We start from the raw sequence: 23937 nt of genomic DNA, 5'->3' as shown, positions 1-23937 counted from the left end.
GTAAAGACTGTGGTCCTTCATTCACAACTAAGCTCAAAGTCTGACAATCACGACCCTGTCGCCAGCTGGGCCTTCTGGGCAGGTAACTGTTTAAATTTCCGTAGAAATCTTGTCTTCTGCTGTCCTGCCCCAGTGTGTCAGTGTGGTACTGACTTCTTCAGAGTTGTCAGAGCCAAAGAAAGTGGGTGAAGCCCTTATTGAACACTTTGCATCAATATTCACCAAGGAGAAAGACATGGATTATGGGAAGTTTAGAGAAGGGTTCCTTGATACTCTAAGGCATGTTGAAATTTAGAAGAAGCAGATGTTGTGTTTCTTGAAATAGCTTAATAGACAATAGGCAATAGGTGCAGGAGTACGCCATTTGGCCCTTCAAGCCAGCACCACCATTCATTATGGTCATGGCTGATCATCCACAATCAGCATCCTGTTCCTGCCTTATCCCCATAACCCTTGACTCCACTATGTTTCAGAGCTCTATCCATCTCTTTCTTGAAAGTATCCAGAGAGTTGGCCTCCACTGCCTCTATTAATGTACATCAGTCCCCAAGGCCTGATGGGATCTGTCCCAGGTCACCCAAAGACACAAGGGAGAAGATTTCTGGGGCCTTGACAGAGATCTTTGAATCCTCTTTAGCCATGAGCAAGATACCGGAAGACTGGGAATAGCCAATATTGTTCTTTTCTTCAAAAAGGGCAACAGGATAATCCAGGAAATTATAGGCCTGTAAACCTTACATCAGTAGTAGGGAAATCATTGGGGGAGATTCTTAGGGACACCATTTGGAGAAGAATGGACTTATCAGGTACAAACAAATTACTGCAGATAAGACCATAAGACATAGGAGCAGAAATTAGGCCATTCAGCCCATCAAGTCTCCTCTACCATTCAATCATGGCTGATATGTTTCTCGACCCCATTTTCCTGCTTTTTCCCTGTAACCATTGATCCCCTTGACAATTAAGAACCCATCTATCTCCATTTTAAATGTACTCAATGACCTGTCCTCTACAGCCTTCTGTGGCAGATTCTATGGAATCTATTGAATCCTTTTTAGCCATGAATCACCGCTCTCTGGCTGAAGTAGTTTCTCCTTATCTCCATTCTAAAAGGTCATCCCTTTACTCTAAGGCTGTGCCCCCACGACCTAGTCTCTCCTACCAATGGAAACATCTCCCCAGCATCCACTCTGTCCAGGCCATTCAGTATTCTGTAAGTTTCAATTAGATCCCCCCCCCCCCCCTCATCCTTCTAAACACCATTGAGTATAGACCCAGAGTCCTCAGACATTCCTCACGTTAAGCTTTTCATTCCTGGGACCATTCTCGTGAACCTCCTCTGAACCCGCTCCAGGACCAGTACATCCTTCCTGAGAAATAGGGCCCAAAACTGCACACAATAATCCAAATCTGGCCTGACTAGAAACTTATAGAGCCTCAGAAGTACATCCCTGCTTTTATATTCAAGTCCTCTCAAAATAAATGCCAAAGTTGCATTTGCTTTCCTGACCACTGACTCAACCTGCAAGTTTACTTTGAGGGAATCCTGGACTAGAACTCCCAAGTCTCTTTACACTTCAGACTTCTGAATTTTCTCCCCATTTCGAAAATAGTTCATGCTTTTATTCTTCTTACCAAAGTGCATGACCTCACACATTTCCCACGTTGTACTCCATCTGCCACATCTTTGCCCACTCTCCTAAGCTGTACAAATCCTTCTGCAGCTTCCCCACCTCCTAAACACTACCTGTCCCTCCACCTATCTTTGCCTCACCTGCAAACTTAGCCAGAATATCCTCAGTTCCTTCATCTAGATCATTAACATATAAAGTGAAAAGTTGTGATCCCATCACTGACACTTGCGGAATACCATTTGTCACCGGCTGCCATCCTAAGAAAGACCCTTTTATCCCCACTCTCTGCCTTATGTCAGACTGCCAAACTTCTATTCTGCTGGAATCTGTATTGAAAACAAAAAAATGGTGGAGATCACAGCGGGTCAGACAGCATCCGTGGAGAGAAAGCAAGCTAATGGTTCAAGTCTAGGTGACTCTTCATCAGAGCTGAAATGAAATGTGGAGGGGACAGCATTTATGCAATCATTTGGAGAGGGGAGGAGGTGTTTGGGTCGTAGGCTTAGGGTGCTGGTGGACAAGAGATGTTAATACTTCAAAATAAGTGATCGGAATGTTTTGGGCTCCAAAACATCAGCTTGTGTGCTCCTAAGATGCTGCTCGGCCTGCTGTGTTCATCCAGCTCCACACTTTGTTATCTTGGATTCTGCAGCATCTGCAGTTCCCATTATCTCTATAACATAAATGCCGTCCACTCCAAACTTCACTTCAGCTCTGATGAAGAAACTCATCAGGTACAGTCAGCATGGCTTCATGCAGGGAGGTCTTGTCTTACAAAGTTAATTGAGTTTTTTGAAAAAGTGACCAAGTTGATTGGTGCAGATAAGGCAGTGGATGCTGCCTATATGGGCATTACTAAATGATTTGACAAGGTTCATCATGGTAGGCTAGTCAAAAGATAAAATCACATGGAATCCATGGTGAGTTGGCAAATTGGATACAAAACTGGCTTGGCCATGGAAGAGGGAGTAGTTACAGAGGGGTTTTTTTTGACTGGAAGTCTGTGACCAGTGGTGTTCCACAAGGATCAGTGCAGGGTCCTGTTTTCATAAAATGGTTTGGATGAAAATGTCGGTGGGCCCGATTAGTAAGTTTGCAGACGATACAAAAATTGGTGGAGTTGTGGAGAGTAGTAAGGATATTAAAGGATGTAGCAAGATATAGATCAGTTACAAAATTGGGCTGAGAAATGGCAGATGGAATTTAATTTGGTCATGTATGAAGTGGTACATTTTGGATGGTCAAATGCAAGAGGAAAATATACAGTAAATGACCAGATTCCCAGCATCATTGATACACAGAGGGAATTTGGGGTCCAAGTCCATAGCTAGCTGAAAGTCGCAACACAAGCGGATAAATTGGTGAAGAAGGCATATGGCATGCTTGTCTTCATTGGGCAGGGCATTGAGTATAAAAGTTGGCATGTCATGTTACAACTAGATAAGACTTTGCCCAGGCCTCAGTTAGAGTATTGTGTGCATTGTGGTTGCTATACTACAGGAAGGATGTGGAGGCTATAGAGAGGGTGCCAAAGTGATTTACCAGAATGTTACCTGGATTGCAGTGTGTTGGAGTGGGGAGAGATTGGACAAACTTAGATTGTTTTCTCTAGTGTGTCAGAGGCTGAGGGGCTACCTGGTAGAAGTAGAAAAATTATGAGAGGCATGGATAGGTGGATTGTCAGTGTCTTTTCCCAGAGTAGAAATGTCGAATACTGGGGAGCAGAGGTTTAAGATGAGAGGGAGAAAGTTTAAAAGAGGTGTGTGAGAAAAGTGTTTCACACAGAGGGTGATAGGTGCTTGCAATTTGCTGCCAAGAAGCAGATATGATAGCAGAGTTGAAGAGGCATTTAGACAGATCCGTGAATGGGCAAAGAATGGAGGGAGAGAGATAATGGGAACTGCAGATGCTGGAGAATCCAAGATAATAAAGTGTGAGGCTGGATGAACACAGCAGGCCAAGCAGCATCTCAGGAGCACAAAAGCTGACGTTTCGGGCCTAGACCCTTCATCAGAGAGGGGGATGGGGTGAGGGTTCTGGAATAAATAGGGAGAGAGGGGGAGGCGGACCGAAGATGGAGAGAAAAGAAGATAGGTGGAGAGGACAGTATAGGTGGGGAGGTAGGGAGGGGATAGGTCAGTCCAGGGAAGACGGACAGGTCAAGGAGGCGGGATGAGGTTAGTAGGTAGATGGGGGTGCGGCTTGGGGTGGGAGGAAGGGATGGGTGAGAGGATGAACAGGTTAGGGAGGCAGAGACAAGTTGGACTGGTTTTGGGATGCAGTCGGTGGAGGGGAAGAGCTGGGCTGGTTGTGTGGTGCAGTGGGGGGAGGGGACGAACTGGGCTGGTTTAGGGATGCAGTGGGGGAAGGGGAGATTTTGAAACTGGTGAAGTCCACATTGATACCATTAGGCTGCAGGGTTCCCAGGCGGAATATGAGTTGCTGTTCCTGCAACCTTCGGGTGGCATCATTGTGGCACTGCAGGAGGCCCATGATGGACATGTCATCTAAAGAATGGGAGGGGGAGTGGAAATGGTTTGCGACTGGGAGGTGCAGTTGTTTGTTGCGAACTGAGCGGAGGTGTTCTGCAAAGCGGTCCCCAAGCCTCCGCTTGGTTTCCCCAATGTAGAGGAAGCTGCACCGGGTACAGTGTATGCAGTATACCACATTGGCAGATGTGCAGGTGAACCTCTGCTTAATGTGGAATGTCATCTTGGGGCCTGGGATAGGGGTGAGGGAGGAGGTGTGGGGGCAAGTGTAGCATTTCCTGCGGTTGCAGGGGAAGGTGCCGGGTGTGGTGGGGTTGGAGGGCAGTGTGGAGCGAACAAGGGAGTCACGGAGAGAGTGGTCTCTCCGGAAAGCAAACGGGGTGGGGATGGAAACATGTCTTGGGTGGTGGGGTCGGATTGTAGATGGCGGAAGTGTTGGAGGATGATGTGTTGTATCCGGAGGTTGGTGGGGTGGTGTGTGAGAATGAGGGGGATCCTCTTCGGGCGGTTGTGGCGGGGGCGGGGTGTGAGGGATGTGTTGCGGGAAATACGGGAGACGCGGTCAAGGGCGTTCTCGATCACTGTGGGGGGAAAGTTGCGGTCCTTGAAGAACTTGGACATCTGGGATGTGCGGGAGTAGAATGTCTTATCGTGGGAGCAGATGCGGCGGAGGCGGAGGAATTGGGAATAGGGGATGGAATTTTTGCAGGAGGGTGGGTGGGAGGAGGTGTATTCTAGGAGGGATATGGACGACGTGTGGGAGGAAGTGTTTGGATTAGAATAGCTTCAAGGTCAGCAAAGACATGGTGAGCTGAAGAGCCCGTTCCTTGTACTGTACTTCTTAATTCAAGGTCAGCAAAGACATGGTGAGCTGAAGAGCCCGTTCCTTGTACTGTACTTATTTATGTTCATTCAATGCATGGGTGCTGAGTAGCCACACTTCCTTGTTTCCTGTGGGTCATTAGGGATACACTCTTACTAGGTCTTCAGTCACCCTTTGTCCTGCTGATCCTCTTATGAGCTGAGGTATGCCCTGAGGCAGCTTCAACAGCCACCCTATTCTTTGAATACTTTCTTTCATAGAACATAGAACATTACAGCACAGTACAGGCCCTTTGGCCCTCGATGTTGTGCCGACCCGTCATACCGATCTCAACCCTATCTAACCTACACTATTCCACGTACGTCCATATGCCCTCTGTCTTCTTTCAGCAAGCCAATTTCCAATCCAAACTGCTATATCTCCCACAATCCCATTCCTCTGCATTTTGTACAATAGCCTATTGTGGGGAACCTTATCGAACGCCTTGCTGAAATCATATACACCACATCAACTGGTTTACTCTCATCTACCTGTTTGGTCACCTTCTCAAAGAACTCAATGAGGTTTGTGAGGAACGACCTTCCCTTCACAGAACCGTGCTGACTATCCCTAATCAATTTATTCTTTTCTAGATGATTATAAATCCTATCCCTTATAACCTTTTCCAACACTTTAACAACAACTGAGGTAAGGCTCACTGGTCTATAATTACCAGGGTTGTCTCTACTCCCCTTCTTGAACAGGGGAACCACATTTGCGATCCTCCAGTCATTTGGCACTATTGCTGTAGACAATGACGAGTTAAAGATCAATGCCAAAGGCTTGGCAATCTCCTCCCTGGCTTCCCAGAGGATCCAAGGATAAATCCCATCCGGCCCAGGGGACTTATCTATCTTCACCCTCTGAAGGATTTCTAATACCTTTCCTCGTATATCCAGTCAATTTCCAAAGATGTGGATAGACTGTCCATCTACCCCTTTAAAAATAGTTTACCTTGAGACAAGTTCTCAATGAGCTTCATTCGCGGTGTTCTTCTGACCTCATTTGGGAGGGGAGCAAGCTTCCTGTCCTGATTTCGCCAAGCCATGGTGTTTATTGGCATTGGATTGAAATTTACATGCTGCCCAGTGCTGATATTTTAAATTCCTGCTTCCCCTCCCACCTACTTACCCACTCTGAAGCCTGAACATCGTTCTGCTTGTTCCCCATTGTCCTGCTTCTGCATCCAATATTTACCCTTTTATCCTTGAAGAAAATTTGTGTGTCAACACATCCCCTATTGCATTACTGTCCTACTTTAAAAAAGATGTCAAGGCTTTGTGGGGGAAGACGACTTCGGCTAAGATTTTATCTCTAATGAGAAGCTTAAAATAAGTGGAGATCTAATTGAAGAACAGGGAAAGATTACATAATTCAACAAACTCAGAACAATCAAACAGCAAGTAGTTTATTTAGTGTAAACAAAATGACATTTTTTCCTGAGGTACTCAGGTCCCTTGATCTTTGATACAAGAATAACAATGGAACTGGAGGATATCGGGATCAAGAAAAGACTGTTCAGACCGTATGTCTTGTCTCATCTGTCTACTAGTGTTGCTTACAGTCCCGCGTTATTGTATTCTCTAATTCTCCCAGCCCGGACCAGATTTCCTTCTATCAACATTTGGCACAAGATTTAAGACTTTAACATGTGACCCAAATCTGGTCAATTTCCTTTTGAACGATTCCACAAACCCAGCATTCACTGCTGTGGGGTGGCAGATTTTCTTTTGCTCATGTTAGCAATTCTCTAATAAGTTATGTTTAGCTCTTGGTTCCATTGTTATATCAATTCATGCACAAGATACAGTGCAAAAACAGGCCATTTGTGCCTTTGCTGATACTAATGTTTCACATAAGTCTCCTCTCTTCCCTCCTCACCTAATGCGATTCAAATAACTTTTTTATTTCTCTCATGTGTTGATAGTTTACTTTTCATTACATGTTTGTTAAGTGCGCAAATTACTGCTTATTGTCTCAAGTATTTCATTTTTGCAACGTGACCCCTGTTTGAACTTCTGCATACTTCAGGCAAGGTGGACAGACTTGTGTTCAAAGGCACTCAGTGCCTGATAAAAGGTTAAGGGACCAACACGAGGAAGTGGATGGGAGCGAGGACCAATCTTCCCCCTCCTCCCTCTCTGACCACCACCATCTGATTCCCTCCCACCAGTATTCACCTGGGTCACTCAGCAATCCTCCCCCTTCGTTGAGTCCATTACTGACATCAGCCAGCAATGATTAGTGGCACTGCTGAGCAACATAGAGTTTCTGGTATCAGTGATGATGGGAACTGCAGATGCTGGAGAATCCAAGATAATAAAATGTGAGGCTGGATGAACACAGCAGGCCCAGCAGCATCTCAGGAGCACAAAAGCTTGCTGGCCCGTGATTGGCTAGCAACCCTTGGCAAGCAGGATGTCTGCCTCTGGGATCTTTGATTGTGGAGAAAGTCAGTTTCTGTCGCTGAAGTGCCTGCCTGGGGTTCTCACCAGCTCCACAGCTAGAAGGCGAGTTCTCATTGCTTCGATTAAATTCCATCCCAGTGCTGAGCTTTACAGGTCATAAATATTCCAGTTTTGATCCTGGATTTCAGCTGATTTAGCAGGTCTTAGTGTTTGGTCGGGGCACTACAAATAGTAATCATGTTCTCATGCTAAGAAGGAGAATATTTTCCCCAGTTTTCCTACACACAATCACTGTTCGGTTATCTCTGTTGAATAGTGTGTATGAGAAATTTTGGACAAGGACAGGATCAGACTTGCCAATGTTGCCCAGACAGTGCTTAGTTTGTCAGCAAGGGATTGTTATTGAGTAAAGTCAGGGAGGGTTTCTGGCTTTTGTGGAACTATATTTGTGCAGTAATCACTGCTCTGCGTTGGATGCACCATCTCAGCCAGTGAAAAACTGAATATTCAGTCAAACTCCAAAATGCTTTAAGCTGCAGCAGACATCAATGGACTTCAAGAAGTCTAATTTAGAATGAGTCCTAATTGGAGATGATTGTACTCGAGCTGTCAAACATTCAAAAGTGATCACAGCTTGTTAAATTTGTAGAAGCGATCATGAGCATTTGAAGGTGATCACAGCGAGTTAAATCTGTCTGTAGAGGGATGTACCATCAAAGGCAACTTCCTACAGATCATGATTTAAACAAAAATAAACAAACCTTACTGCATATTTTCAACATGTTCCCCTTCTGTTTCACCTGGCATGCAACCCTTCTTTCTGATTATTCTCTGGTGCCTCTGTGCCAGTTCTGTCAGGGCAACTTCTGTGTTACTCAGGAATGGTGACCGTGTCTACTGCCAGAGTCGCTTCTGCTTTCACTGTCAAGGTGACCTCTTTGCCCCCTGCCATGGTGACCTCTGTTCCCACTGCCAGGGTGACCCCTGTACCCACTCTGTCATTGGGATCCCTGTGCTTACTGCCAGGGTGAGCTCTGAGCCACTGCCAGGGTGAGCTCTATGACTATTGTGCCACAGTGATCTCTGCCAGGGTAGTCCTTGTGCTCCCTCTGCCAGAAGACAGAGGGACCAACTCTGTTGGAAATATATGTGATGCTTTGCCAGAGGAGTGGGCTGGGAGAGAGGAGACCACTGGGAGAAATAAGACGACGGGTAGATTAAATCTAGAAGCATACAATAAAGAATGAAAGTTTGCAACTTGCCGAGGGTCCTACACTGGCACTTTCCAAACCCACGCAGGTACCCCTTCAAACTGATACCATCCTGACTCAAAATGATATCATTGTTTCTTCATTGTTTATGTGCAGAAAATAGGGAGGGAAGGGGGTTGGGAGTAAACAATAGGATAGAGCTGGAAGAGAGAGAAGAGCAGTTAGACAAAGGAGTTGATAACGATCTGGCTGGGATGGTGAATAGTTCTTAATGGAGACTGTTGGTGACTAACACCAGGTGGTGTATAATGGCAGGCTATAGGATAACAAGGCCTGGTGTGGGGTTAGGAGCAGGATTTGGCAGAGGTTAGGCCCTAAAATTATCAAACTCGATATTGAGTCCGGAGGGCAGCAGGGTCCCCAGGCAGACAATTAGAGGCCAGAGACAGAGATGTTGGCCAGGGAACAGGGAGATGTGTTAAGGTGGCAGGGAACTGGAAGCGCAGGGTCTTTTTTGCGAGCAGAATGTTGATGTTTTGCAATGCAGCCACCCAGTCTACACTTCATTTCCCGAACATAGAGGAGGCGACATTGTGAGTAGTGAATGCAATAGACTAGAGTCTGGTGCATTCAGGTGAGGTGAGGCTTCCAGCTTCCTGCCACTTGCTGGGGCCTGGGGCAGAATTATGTTGGGGTATGGGATGGGAGAGAGAGAGAGAGAGAGAGAAAGAGAGAGAGAGAGAGAGAGAGAAGACGGGCCAGAGAGGTGTGTGCAGAGGGAAGGAAAGGTGGACAGAGGAGCATCCATAAAGGGTCGCAGTAAGGTTAGGAGTGATGTGTGAAGGAAAGGGTGAGAAGGGAGGATGGGTTAGGACTAGAATTTAATATGATAATGTGACATCATATCAATTACATTAACCAATACAATTAGTATTAATAACACTATAATGATCACTGCAATTATTTATCTTGCCACACTTACATTTGGGGTTTTCCTGTCATCAATGTCTGAGATTTGCTTGAGTTATTCCTTTTCTTGTTACACCGTCACTGCTTGCAGCTGGGACGTTGAAAAAAATCTGACCCTGAACTTGTTGCTTCTGTAGATCCTTCATAAGGTGATCAAGTTTTTGTTTCTGCTTTCCTGATTTCCCATTATTTCAATTGAACACTGTTGAGTGCTTCAAATGAAAATAGCCATTTGGAATTGGTGTGCTTGCAGCACTGATTGATTTAATTTCAAGATCATTGAAATCAATAGATCACAAGTGGATGTCAAACAATGACGGAATGAACACTTTGGAATGCAGATTTTGAATGTGGAGCATCACAAATACATGTGATCAAACAGTGTTATTGAATGTTTATGGTTGGGATACGGGAACATCTTGAGAAAAATACAAATATGCTATCAATAATTTTTTCAGAAACCTGTGGACTGGTGTAGATAAATAAATTCTGTAAATGCTTAACCATCTAAATTTGCTTTGATCACAAGGCAGTATATTTTTTGCTGATTTTCAAGTCTCAGATATTCAGTTGAAACAGGAACTAATTAGTTTGGTGCTTCAAATACCTTCTCTTTGGTTGGTTTCATTGTGATTGAGGACTGTGGGGAAGAGGGAATGGACTTGAGATGCTGACTGTGAGATGTTAGTTGTTCAATAATTGCCCCAATACCTGTACAAATGCAAATGTGATGCAGAAGGATCATGAATAACTCCATTTTTGGAGTATCTGGACCATGTGAAAATTCTAGTTCAAGATTTTGTCCATTTGTCTTTCTTAAAATGTATAAAAAGCCCATGAGTTGGAATGATCAGAAGTCAATGGAATGAGTCCAAGCCAGAAAAAAAGACCAAAGTTGAAGGCAACATTGGGAAGCTGGAATTGAATGCAAGTTTGATAATGGGTGGATATTTCCAAGAGCTGATAGGAAAGAATATGATGTTGAAGTCTTTGCCATGGCTGTGATCCAGGCTTATGACTGCAATTGCATGAAATCACTTTCTACAGGCTTTTGTGTTATTATTGTTCCCTAATTCGGGTCTCTGGTTCACAATCTCTCAGCAGGAACCCATTGAGCACCTGAATTAGCAGATACTACATTCATTGTCTGTCTTTAGTCCATTGATTCACAACTCTGTTTTGTTCATTCTTCATTTTTTTGTTCTCACTTTCTAACTTAATGTTACGTTTGCTTGCTTGAAAGTACACTCAACATCTACCTTATTTCTTCTTGTGAATTGAACCCTGTAGGTTAGGCAACATCTGTGAAGAAATAAACTAAGTTTCTTCAGGTCACTGAATACAAATAAATTGAACTTTTATTTCAATAAATAAATAGAATGGAAATGCACAGGAAAGAAACAACAATCTCTCCATATTTCTGAGCCATGTGGAATACATTTTAGTTTTTTCGCTACTTTAACCAGGATACTACGTGTGATCTCAACTCCAGTTTGCTTATAGATTCTAAATAGATTCTGTAAGACTTCCAGCATCGGTCGTGCAGCCATTGCAAACAAAGCCAATCTTGAAAACAAATATTTTTCTCACAGGTTCATGTTCAGGGAAGTTTGGACTGTTCTCCTTGGAACAGAGCAGGCTCTAGGGTTACCACATAGAAGTTTTCAAGAAGGTGAGAGGTTTCAGTAAAGATAGACAGAGAAAACCTATTCCATCTGGCAATTGAATCAATAGCTAGATGTCATCACCCAGAAAATTATGGGGGATGGGATGTGGTGATTGGGGTTGGTGACGGAATGGGTGGGGGAGGTTTGGGAAGGAGGAGGGAGCTGACAGCTCACTCCCCAAAGCCCCAAAAGGAAGATGGTTGGTGAGCTGTCAGGCTAGGAAGAACATGCTACAGGTGCCAGAAGTGCTGCAGATTCTGAGTTCTTCCCTCACTAAAAGCAACAGTGCACCCTTTGGAGCTACTAGCCAAGATGATTTTGTGGCAGCTCTGGTCTTCCTGGCGGCGCTGGAGTTCACCAGTGGGCAAAGGAAGCTTCATATATCTTGAAGTGAAGTAAGACACGGGTATTGGGGTTTTGAAGTTTAGGCAGCTGGGATGGAAGTGGAGACATTTTCTTCTTTGGGAGTGGATGGCAGCTCTCACTGGGCAAAGGATACCCTCCAAACATAGTATTCTGCTTCCTCCTATGTCATTTTAAAAAGTTTTTAAATGAACAAAATGGGCTGCCCATAGATATTTTCTAATCAGGCTGTTCAGAGATATTATTACACACCTCTGGAACAGGTGGGTCTTGAACTGAGACCTCCTAGCTCAGAGGTAAGGATATTACCACTGTATGACAACAGCCTCACACTGCCTGTATGTTAGTGACGACAGTGTAATATGGTGACAATGTACTCAGGTATGATTTGTCGGTTAATACACAAAACAATACTTTTCACTGTATCTCAGTACATGTGGCAATAATAAATCAAATCAAATCTCAAAATCTTAATTATTTATTTATGTATGGGAGGAGCTGCTGCCTTTGAATGGTCACCCAGCCTCCATACTGTGAGAGTAAGCTAGGGACTTGGCTTGAAGGAGGTGGGCTAGCCATTGTTTTATGTGCTCCTGTGTTGAAACACAGCCAGTTCATAGATCAAAAGCAGAGGGTAGATAAAGGGACATTCATTTGTGCAGCAATTTGCTTGAGATTCAGAACTCTGTACCTGAAAAGGTGGCGGAAACTGATTCCACAAATAATTATAAACACTTTTAATAATTTATATAATAATTTTTCATGATGATTTTAAAAGGGGTGAGAGGATAAAGAGCTCAGAGGGTCATAGCCAGAAAGCATGGATGTGAGACTTAGCACGAGTGCTCTTTCAAAGAAACCTTTTTGTGCTGTAAGTTTCAATGATTCTATCCATCTCTTCACCTGCCCCTTCAGTTCTCTCTTGTGACATTTTCTGCACATTCTGTTCAGTGTCAATTAATCTCCTGTAAAACACCACAGGACATTTATTACATAAAAGTAGTCATACAAAGTGTGGGTTAGTATTGCTGAATTATCAAGCTGACTTGCTCATTTCTCATTGAAACACTCTTTCTCACAAATGTGGTTAAAAAGCTGCATTACCGTTTTCCCTATTTCATTCATGACTGCATATTTGTAACAAGTTCTTCTTCAGTTGTGTACTGTTTGTTAAACATGAACACAGGTCTTTAAGCGTTTCTTTCTGATGGTTAGAGAATTGGCTAACTAATAGAACACAGAGAGTTCAGTTAAAGGGGCATTTTTAGGATGGTGACCTGTAACCAGTGAAGTGTCACAGGGATTATTCCCAATGTATATTGATTTGGATGGCAGAAGGAAAGGTACTAGCAGCCAGTTTGAAAATGACACACAAATAGTTGGGAAGCCAAGTCGTAAGGATGACAAAAGAAGTACATAGAGCATTACAGAGATTATGCACATTAGAGGAAGCACAGAAGGGTTGAAAATTATCTAAATGGGGTAAAACTCCAGAAAGCTGCAGCATTGAGGGATGTGGACATCCCAGTGCACAAATCACAAAAAGCTAGCATCCAAGCTCAGTAGGTAATACAAAAGAAAAGTGAAATGTTGGCCTTTATTTCAAAGGGAATGAAGCATAAAAATAAATTCTTGTTAAAACTATAAAAGGCACCAGTCACACCACAACTGGAATACTATGAACAGTTCTGAGTCCCCTATCTGAAGACAGACATAATGACATAAGGAACAGTCCAGGAAAGGTTTGCTGGGTTAATCCTGGGCATAGAGGGACTTCCTTACAAGGAGAGTTTGAGTAGGTAAGTCTTGCACTCATTAGAGTTTAGGAGAAGGAGAGATCTCATTAGAACGTATAAGACTATATCGAGGTTTGATGAGGTAAATGCAGAAAGTTAGTTTCTCTTTGTCTAGGACTAGAGGGTATAATCTCAGAATAAGAAGTTGCATATTTAAAACAGAGATGAGAAGGAATGTCTTCTCTCAGGAGTTCGTGAATCTGTACAATTCTTTACCATCGAAGGCTGTATTGTTAAATAGCAAGGCTGAGCCATTAAATATATTAAATGCTGAGTATACAGACTTAAAATCAGTAAGGGAATCAGGGTTTATAGCTTAATGTGGCCTTCACACTCCCACGGTATAGCTGGAGACAACCAAGTGAATGCATTTCAATATTATTTCGATGGCACCAAGGAAAGTGAGAGTGTCGCACAAAAATAATATGGCCCCTTCAAGCCATATCTACTGCAAATTGGCAGAATATTTCCTCACTCCCACCCTGTGTTGCTACTGTATCTGCTTCGATGCAAATTAGTTTTGCCTTTTCCCCAATTTATATCGCATCAAGCAAAGTCTAGCGAGTTCAAGTACCTAGAAGCCATGCTACCATGGCAATTCAGAGACTTGGATTCCATTGCTGGCCACCTCTGATTCACAGTTCTTGAAAGTACACTTAGCTTTCTGCCAGCACATGACTATGCTAAACTGTCATGGTTATGTTGTTACTTAAATTCTAGACCTTGTACTCAGATCAGGCTCTAAAGTCGCCATTCTGTGGTGCATGACTGGTTAAATGTAGTTATGACATGAACATGGTCTCTCAACTGATGTGATGCTACACCTTTGTAAATTAATTTGAAGCTTAGCATCAAAACAAAGGGACAGTATATTTATGGTCATAATGCTGGATTCTGTGTGGTAAAACCCTATGAAAGCTGGTCCTTGATTTGAAATTGTATTAAAGGTTTATAACTTTTATATAATGTCATTTTTGATGGACTTGGATTTAAAAATAGGGGCAATGGGTATTGGTTATTTCTCTGAAGGATTTTCTTTAACAATAAAGCCTAAGTCCGACTGGAACAGTGACCTAAATCCAGGAAGAAAATGACTGCAGACCATATGGTGTGAATGGAAAGGTGTTTGTGCTCTTGATTTTATGATGGGTAGGCTAAATATTTAAGGCCAAATGAAATTCTTGTTTCAGTTCAGACGACACCAGGGTTGAGTTTAAAAGTTGGTTTAATTTTTTGGGACTGGCTAGGCAGAGACAAGCATGAGAATGCCTGGAGGCATGGCACTCCACAAAGCATGCTATTAATAAACACATTGAACTCGACCCCATATACATTCCACTACAGAGGAAACCTGGAAGTGAGGCAATCCATGGCAACGGACCCCAGAGTTTAAAAACCAGGTGGGAAAACACACCAACGCTTCATCAGAGGCTGCACTGAGTATGTTACCGAGCACAGTAACAAAACGTCTGTGGAACAACAAACCAGCTCGGCGAGCCAACCAACCTCAACAATCCTCCATTTTTAATTAACTTGTGCTTTCTCTCCTTGTATTATAAAATTCTGTTCTGTTGTTAAAAAAAAGTCTGCAACCTTGTGTGAATATGTTTCAGTGATCTAACCGTCGGTGATCTAACTAACTAAACAATAAAAGATTTACTAAGTCAGGTTACATTCTGGGAACTTTGATATCCAGCAGTGCATTCAAATGGGCCCATAACAAAATCCAACTAATAACATAGACAAAAGATATTTTATTTCTTAAAAAGACTATCATCACTCCATGACTTTCTTTTGTACATTCTGAAACCAATTAGTTTTTGCTGTACCTTGTTAACTATGTGTTTATTAAGCAATCTGAACTGCCAGTGGTTATGAAAACCAATTTCATAGCAGGCCCCAACTGGCAATATGTCTAACACTGGGGAACTGTAGATAGACACCGTACTGGTAACAAATTTGACTACTTTTGGGATTGGAGACTGGATGCAACTGTTCATATTGTGATATATTTCACAAGTTTCATTTTGTTCAGAGTAAAAGTATAGCATGAACTATGTCCACATCTTTATCTGCAGGAGTGAGAAGCCCTGAGCACTAAAATGTTCATGAAAGCTGCATTTTGCCATGGGGAAAATCAACAACTGCATCAGTTGTTTGTTCCTTTCGCAGATAAACAAATTTCTGCAATCTGAAAATTTGTTCAACTTTCAAAGTTTTCCTAGTGAAACTTAAAAAAACTCCTATCTTCAATGAACACCAGAATTCCCCATATAATCCTTTCAAACATTTCACAGTACAGCATCCGAAAGGACCAATCTGTGTGGGCAGGTTCAGATTAGCGCAGTTATGTTGTCATTGGTGATCCATTCTCACATCATCTGAAATCTGTATGCACGAAGATAAAGGCAGTCAATTTTCAAATTTAAAATGTGATTTACATTTTTTTAAGTTAATCAATATAAATTAGTAGTGCAAGATAAATAATTTCAAAACTAAGTTGACCTTTAGAACAGTTCTGACTCATTAAACCGACTCTGTTGGGCCTGGACTTTGTGAGATCAATGTGTGAGCTTACAGGTCATTGAGTAAATATGATTAGGTATCCCTGCTGTGCAATATCGTTACAGACTATAAACATTTTTTTCAGTTCCAACTCTAGACACAATAAAAGAAAATTCATGTGAGCCATGTTACTTTTCATAATTACAAAGCAGTCAATACAAGACTGCCTTATTTTCTGTAGAATTCTCAATTCTACCTTAGCAGTGATGTATCAATCTGCTTTATAAATAATTCATATCCTTTCTGTCTCAAGAGGCCAAACAGCTAATCAGGCGTCCTCAATTGAAGTACTATGCACGTCAAAACTAAAATGAGGATGTATATTTGTTGCTTGCAGAGATCTTAAACTGGACAATATCTTGCTGGATGCTGAGGGACACTGCAAGCTGGCTGACTTCGGCATGTGCAAAGAAGGCATCCTGAATGGCATCACAACGACTACCTTCTGTGGTACCCCTGATTACATTGCCCCTGAGGTATGGTTGTTTTTTCTCAATGGTATTTATATACCTTTGGAACTTTGCTCTTTGTGTGAGTAAAGCATTTGATTTTACCACATCTTCACAGTAAGAAGTCAAAAAATCATAATTTAAATCTTGCCATGGAGTGTTAAATGCCAGTTGTGAATGTGACTTCAAATCCTAGGTTGGACTAACCTTCACAATTGAATGCACTTCAGTTGGTGAGTTCTTTGGATCTTAGGTGGACGGTTAGGGAAAGTATTATGCCATGACACAAAAGTCTATTTCAACAGAGCATAAAATTAAACAGGAAGCCTATCCTTTCCACATATATGCAATATTTTGTATAAATTACCAAGTTTCTCCCTGCAGCCTTTGTTTTCTGTTCTTTCAGTTGTTCCTAGTTTACCTCTTCTGAACAATACATCAACAATTGTTCCTCTTGTTATTAATGAACTGTTAGCAACCACTAAGGAATAGAGAAGGCCTGTGGTTGACAGTTACCCTCATGGACAAAAACAGAAGTTGCTAGAAAAGCTCAGCAGGTCTGGCAGCATCTGTGAAGAAAAAATCTGAGTTAGCGTTTCAGGTCCGGTGACCCTTCCTCAGAATCCGAAACGTTAACTCTGATTTTTTCTTCACAGATGCTGCCAGACCTGCTGGGCTTTTCCAGCGACTTCTGTTTTTGCACCTGCTTTACAGCATCTGCGGTTCTTTCAGTTTTTAGTTACCATCAAGGTCCTGGCCTAGACCTTAAAGTCATCCTTTTGCATTTTTTAAACACGCTGTCCACTGGGGATGTGACTGAGGTTAATAAAACTGCGTTATTGTCTATTCTGAAGATGGAAAACCAGTTCCTGCCATTTCATAGCATGGGACGTGCACCACCCTGCAAGTCTTTTCTGTCACTTGGGCACCATTGTTGTGCTTTCTTTGATGCTGGATACCTAAGAAATGGAGATCTTGCATTTGTATAGCGCTCCTCCTAGCTTCAGGATATTCCAAGGTACCTTGAACTCCCTATGATATTCATGAGGGAGGGAAAGGTTCCATTTTCACCCATTCTGGCTTGCATGTGACTGCAGTCACCCAGTAGTTTCTCACAGAGAATAGCAATACTATGGTGCTCATCACCAAAATTACCAGGACCATAACATTCTTCTGTGCACCCCAAGTGAAACAATTCTTGCAAAATGCACCAAAATCCTGTATAGGTTTGCTTTATGTTTGAATATTTTTTCCTGCATGGTTTTAAGAAATAGTTTCTTTTGCATTTCTAATTCAATAGCTGTGTGAGTCCACTGCCCATTCCATATTGCAATCTGGTTAGTAGGAAATATGCATAAGTTTATTAGTGTCCTGATTTTTGTTCATTTTCTTTAGGGAAGTGTATGCATTGTTAATTCCTGCACAAAACCCCAATCTGAGATTGAGATCTTAGTTGTGACAATCATCGGCATAAATATTCATCTCTGTTGCTTTGTAGAACAACATTTAAATGAGGCAAAGTAGACGATTCAATGTAATGTCAAAGTCAAAAATAAACAGACACCATTTCATTTCTATTAAATACTGGTGTTTAGATAATGGTTAATGATCATCATTTATGATTACAAATCAGAACTCTGTCACTGAAGTCTTCATGAAAAATTACAGATGTGCATTGGAAACCATTTCCAAACCAACTGAGCAGTTGTTTCTGAAACTTCTTAATATTTCACCTTTGACTCAGCGGTACCTGACTTTCATCAGAAGGCTGTAGATTCATGTCCCATTCCAGATTCTCGCATGTAATCCAGATTGATTTTTCAGTACAATAGTGCAGGAATGCTGCCCCTGTTGGAGATGCTGTCTTTCAAATGAGATATTAAACAGAGTCTCCATCTGCCTTCCAAATGAATTAGTAATGGACCCGGTGGCAGAAATTGAGAATGAATGAGGAGGTTCTCTCCAACATGCTGGTCAATATTTATCCAGCAATCAACATCTCGAAAATCACATTATCTAGGTCCTTATCTCTTGCAGGTTGTAGAGCTTATGCACGCAAACATAGACACAAACCTACAGATTAGGAGCAGACATAGGCCACTCAGCCTACCCACCCGTTCAGTCATTGAGTAAGATCAAGCCTGACTTGTTTGTGTTCTAACCTCCACATTCACATCTACCCCGATAATCTTTGATTCAATTCTCTGACAACAATCTATCTAGCTCTGCCTTAGAAATGTTCAAGGACCAAACCTCCACTGCCTTCTGAGGCAGAGAGTTACAAAGCCACACAACTCTCAGAGTGTAAAATGTTCCCTTTATCTCTGTCCTATCGGTGACCCCTAATTTTGCAACAGTGTCCCCTCATTCTGAACTCTCACAAAAGGAAACACGCTTTCCATATCCAGCTAGACAAAACCATTCAAGATACTACAAACATCACCAAGTCATCCCTTACTCTTCTAAACGCCAGCAAGAACAAGTCTATTCTGTACCATCTTTCCTCATAAGGATTAGAAGGGGCATGAGGACTACAGACCTGGGGCTGAAAGGTGTGATTAGAATGGGCAGATAGTTTAGTGAGCTGGCACACTGAATGGCTCCCTTCTGTGCTGTAACTTGTTGATGATTTTGTAATATGAGTTGACCTCTAATTATTTCTTTAGGTATTGTGGGTGGGTTGCTGATTTCAACAGCCACCTACTCAAGGTTACATGGGGTTGTTGGAAGGTAGTGGCATGTGCACCTGTCTTAATTAACATGCTACCCCTCCACCACTTAAAGACACACAAAGGATCCAGCCTAATGTTCTTCATTACTGTTACTTATAGAATACTGTCATTGATACATTTCCATAAAGCTCTGAACAAAGGAGCAGCACTCAAAATTCTGTTTCTGATGGGTCTTGAATTAGCTGTTCTTGACTCAGCAGCTATGAGGACAGTATAGTCAGACTAAATATACTCAGATACTTTATGCAAGCAGGCAACCTGGATTCTCAGCCCTCCTCTAGATTCATAAACAGTTTGCTGATAGCAGACATTATGTGCCTAATACGAAATGGCAGATATGCTGAGAGATTCAAAGTCTGTGGCTACTTGAATGGGCATCTGAGGCTTAATCACACCTCAGAATGAGAGGTACCCTTATATAAAGTGTAGGAGAAAGTTTAGACAAGTGGGGTTAATTAAATGGAATTAATATCCAACTCTGTATGCATTATTTTCTGTGTTTCAACGCATAAATGTTCTGAAGAACATGTTCTGTTTGTAGCATAGATTTCACTTACTGAAGGGTAAAATATAACTTTGCTATTTGTATAAACAAGCAGGAGCAGATAGGCACCTCCCCTCTTCTCTCCCCCTTCCAAATATTCTATCCATTGATCTTCTATTTCATAGTTAGTCGGAGAAGAATACGACTGATCTTTATACATTACATACCATCTAACACAACACCGCACTTTCAGTCTGTGCTTTTTTTAGCAGTCTGTGTTTACTTACAATTTTTTCACATGGTGAGTTCATCCTCAAAAGCACTGAATACTGGAGTTTGAGAAACATAATCTGAGCATTGCTTAGGAGTCACCACACAATGGCTCACAAATGATAAGAATTCCCTTTTTGAACAAATTCCCTCACCCACTTCTCTAGGAGGCTTAAGTGAATATTCAGCTAATGCTCAATGCCTGCTCTCCACCACAGGGAAGGCAATTGCAAGAATCGGCCTCAATCTCCTTTTACTCAAAGCTGAAAAGCTCCCACCAGTGTCACTGCAGAGTCTGTCCATTAAGAGACACAGTGAACATGATCGTCACATGTAAGACAAGTCAAAGTAAAATGTAGAGAACTACTGAAACCTCTATGCATGGCCTTTTTCCAATTCATAAAGGCCTTCAAATTGGCCAGCCAGAAAGGATCATGGATCGTCCTCCACAAACTTGCCTAGCCACAGAAATTCGTCACCATCCTCTGCCAGTTGCATGATGACATGCAAGTTGTGATCTTCAGTAGCAGACCCTCAGCTCCAATATGAATGTTAACTGGCATTAGGCAAAGCTGTGTCATTGCACCAATGCTTTTATGCATCCCCCTCACTGTAGAACTCCAACCCATCTTGCTAAAGTCTCACTGCCAGAGTAGGGCTATTCCAAAAGATGAGCAGGAAACAGCTCACCCAACATTGCCTCCAGTGCAGAACTATGATCTGTCATCAAATTATACTGCGGAGGTGACATTTGCTTGTGCACATGTTCAGGGGCATAACGTTGCTGATCTATTCATGGACATGAATGAAAAAAAATGAAGCTTATACTAAAGGGCCAAAAGACAATTAACTACAATTAATATACATTCAATAACTACCACTTTTCTTTCACCTGAGCCCTAGTTGAATTTTACCATAGTATTTGGAAATGTCATTAGTAGTTTTATAAATATATGCCAAAAACGAATTGAAAAGTATTTCAAATGGCAAATCATAAAATCTGTCTATTCATGGCCAGCTTGGAAAATTCAGATGAAATGCTGGAAGCTTGAGCCATAAATGTTATACATCAGGGAAGTGGCTGGACGGTAAACATTCTCAAAGTAATGGTCTAAAATAAGTAGTGGATTTTATCAGTGAGCAGCACAGTACATTTCTTTAACATCTGCTTGTCTTTCTGAATAGATCCTACAAGAATTAGAGTATGGTCCTTCAGTGGACTGGTGGGCTTTAGGGGTCCTGATGTACGAGATGATGGCAGGCCAACCACCTTTCGAAGCAGACAATGAAGACGACCTTTTCGAGTCCATCTTGCACGATGATGTGTTGTACCCGGTCTGGCTCAGTAAGGAAGCAGTCAGCATTCTGAAAGCGGTGGGTCCACCCCATCTTTTACTGCCCGGTTTCCCCCTACTCCTCCCCCAACCAGCCTTTACTTTGCTTTGAATAAGCTGCAATTAAAACTGGATTTATTAACTTGTAGTATCCACCAGTGGGAGTTGAAACACAGTTCATAATGTCATAGCTAGGACAGGAGGGCTTGGGATAAATTACACAACTTGTGGGAAAAGGACAGAATGTTTTGTGATGTGTATATGTTTATACTGGCTTATATTTATACAGCAGAGAAATCTGTTCTTCCCAACTTATTAAATGCCACAAACATGATCTGTTTTTTTGCCAGCTGGTGTAAAAAAAAGTTTTGAGATATTTTATCCAACTATTCCAACCAGTGACTTCCCATCAATTATGGCATCGGGAATAATTGTTTGGAATTCTGATCATCTATGAACTCTATCTTAATACTGTAGTAATATAATTCCTGTGATAAAGGAATATTATGACTTTATTTTCAAACCTCAAGTCAACATTCCAGTTTGCTGTTTTTATTCTACCTCAAATTTGTGGAACAATGAGTAGAAAAACAGTGAAAAAAAGAGTGGGAAGTGATTTAGGAGAAAAGGGGATGAAGTGAAGACAAGCTGCGGTGAGAAATTCTTAATGGCTTTTAATGTACTTTTTAGGATAAAAGCTTATTACATGATTACATTTAAGAAGATTGAACTGAAAAGCAGGCCATGAGAGGGATTACATTATGACAGTCAACTTACTGATTGACAACTGTGCCTCCTCCATTTTAACCTGGTCCTTCCACTCGGTGACACAAGCATGTGCCTGTATCAGGCAGCAGCCCCTTGAACCAGTGGGTGATTCCTGATGTCGACTCCAGTTGAACAAGCTGGGTGGATCATGTGCAGTAAACACTGCCCTTAAAACTGCTGGTCAAGAGGAAGATGACCCAACACTCTAGGCCCAAAATTATTTTGCACAAGATCAACTTTTTGTCAACGAGGCCATCCTTCAACCCACCCAATACTGTGCCAGTCCAAAGTTACAAACTGCAACACAACAGGGTGTTCATTTCACCAGTGGAATTTTATGGATTAACTGGGCCACTCAAAAAATTAAAATCTAACTCCAGATCACCAGTGAGAGAGACCCTGATGCCTTCAAAAATGTCAAAATCTAAATGTTTAACATTACAGTTTCCAAAACAACTGAAGCAAAAATGTTTGGTGACCTTCATCAAATATGTCCTTTATCCATCCAGTTTATATAGCTCAGAAAGAAATCATAGCCACCTTAACGTTAGTCAATGTGGCATGAATTACCATGGAAGCCATTAGAGCAAACAGTATAAATAGTTCACTAAATAATTAAATGCATTTCTGAGCAAGAGAATGAGGCCTGATAAGAAGGTAAATGGATGAGATTAAGATCTATGGAAATGATTTACATTTCAGGTTAATGACCTTCCATTAGAGTTCTGCCAAAAAGACATCAACCTGAAGCTTTGGAGGGAATTTAACGGCCACAGCAAGGATAGTCATCTCCCAGCTGGAAAAACAGCTGGACGTCCCATTGCAGTCATTTTCAGGAGAACCAATCAAGCTCTTGCTTTCTCACTATTGAGTTTACTTGGCACGTATGAGGGGTCATCCTACCAACCCTTGCCTCCCCGCATCAAAAGTCCGGGCAGAGAATCTACATTGTAGGTTGCCCACAAGCCAGGGCGAGAACAGGCAGTGGGTGGATAGACCCTTTAAACAAACACTGCCTTACTTGGCCTCTGAGCATGGAAGAACATTTCAGGGACATGGGCGGAGGGCCAGGATTGCCACCCTACACCTTCCAGTCCAACCACCCAGCTTACACCAACTCGGGACCTGCTTCCAGGGTCTGGCTGGGGCTGGGAAGTGACATTAAATTCCACAGGTTAGCTCTGTTTCTCTCTTGCCCATGGTGTTGAAAGTTTTGAATGTTTCTAGCATTTTATGCTATTATTTTTAGGTCTCCAGTATCTGTGATTTTTCAACAAAAAGAATGTTCACTTCATCTGAATGACCTGCTTATGTTGGGACAGTTGAAGGGAAAGTGTCGATTAATTGCATCTGTGCCATTTTGTATAAAATCTATCTGTCACTAGCATTCAAGATAATCTCCAAAATTTTATTCAATTTTTGTGTCAAAATACACATTCTTCGATCCAGATAACCTGCTCAAAGTTGGCTTCTTTCACTTTCCTGTGTTTATACAGATTTCCTTCATTTGCTTTTCATTCATCATCCTTTATGACATAATTTTCTATCATATTTGCTCTTTTATTGATATTTTTCTGAGTGTCAGTTTGAAGAAACGATGGCTATTTTCCATCTGAGTTCTTTGGCTTTGGTTCTGAACAAGAGTCATACCAGACTCGAAATATTAACTCCATTTCTCTGTCCACAGATGCTGACATACCTGCTGAGTTTTTCCAAAAGTCTCTGTGTTTGTTACAGATTTTCAGCATCAGCAGTGTTTCGCCTTTATATTTTGCTCATACCTTTACAATCTCAAACTAATTCACACAGCAGGCCTGACAGCTTCTGTGGAGAGAAGGCAGACTTAGCATTTCAAGCCCAGTGACCCTTCTTCAGAACATATACTCAACTTTCTTCTCTCATCAGAAGGATTGTTTTAAATAGAAACATTGAAAGC

At 42.0% G+C, this 23937-nt stretch overlaps 1 protein-coding gene across 2 annotated transcripts in view; it reads left to right on the top strand.

The window, feature by feature from the left end:
* LOC125454665 (protein kinase C epsilon type) overlaps positions 1 to 23937 on the top strand; it is a 556093-nt gene that overhangs the window by 510882 nt on the left and 21274 nt on the right. For both annotated transcript variants that reach the window (XM_048535674.2, XM_059648613.1), the window contains 2 exons: positions 16302 to 16440; positions 21085 to 21273. In XM_048535674.2, coding sequence (XP_048391631.1) covers positions 16302 to 16440; positions 21085 to 21273 — 328 coding nt within the window. The remainder of the gene's footprint in view (positions 1 to 16301; positions 16441 to 21084; positions 21274 to 23937) is intronic.

The sequence above is a fragment of the Stegostoma tigrinum genome, chromosome 9 (assembly GCF_030684315.1).
Source record: "Stegostoma tigrinum isolate sSteTig4 chromosome 9, sSteTig4.hap1, whole genome shotgun sequence".
In the NCBI taxonomy this organism is placed as follows: domain Eukaryota; kingdom Metazoa; phylum Chordata; class Chondrichthyes; order Orectolobiformes; family Stegostomatidae; genus Stegostoma; species Stegostoma tigrinum.
Note: the sequence above shows the minus strand (reverse complement) of the source record. Positions and strands in the feature narration are given on the sequence as shown.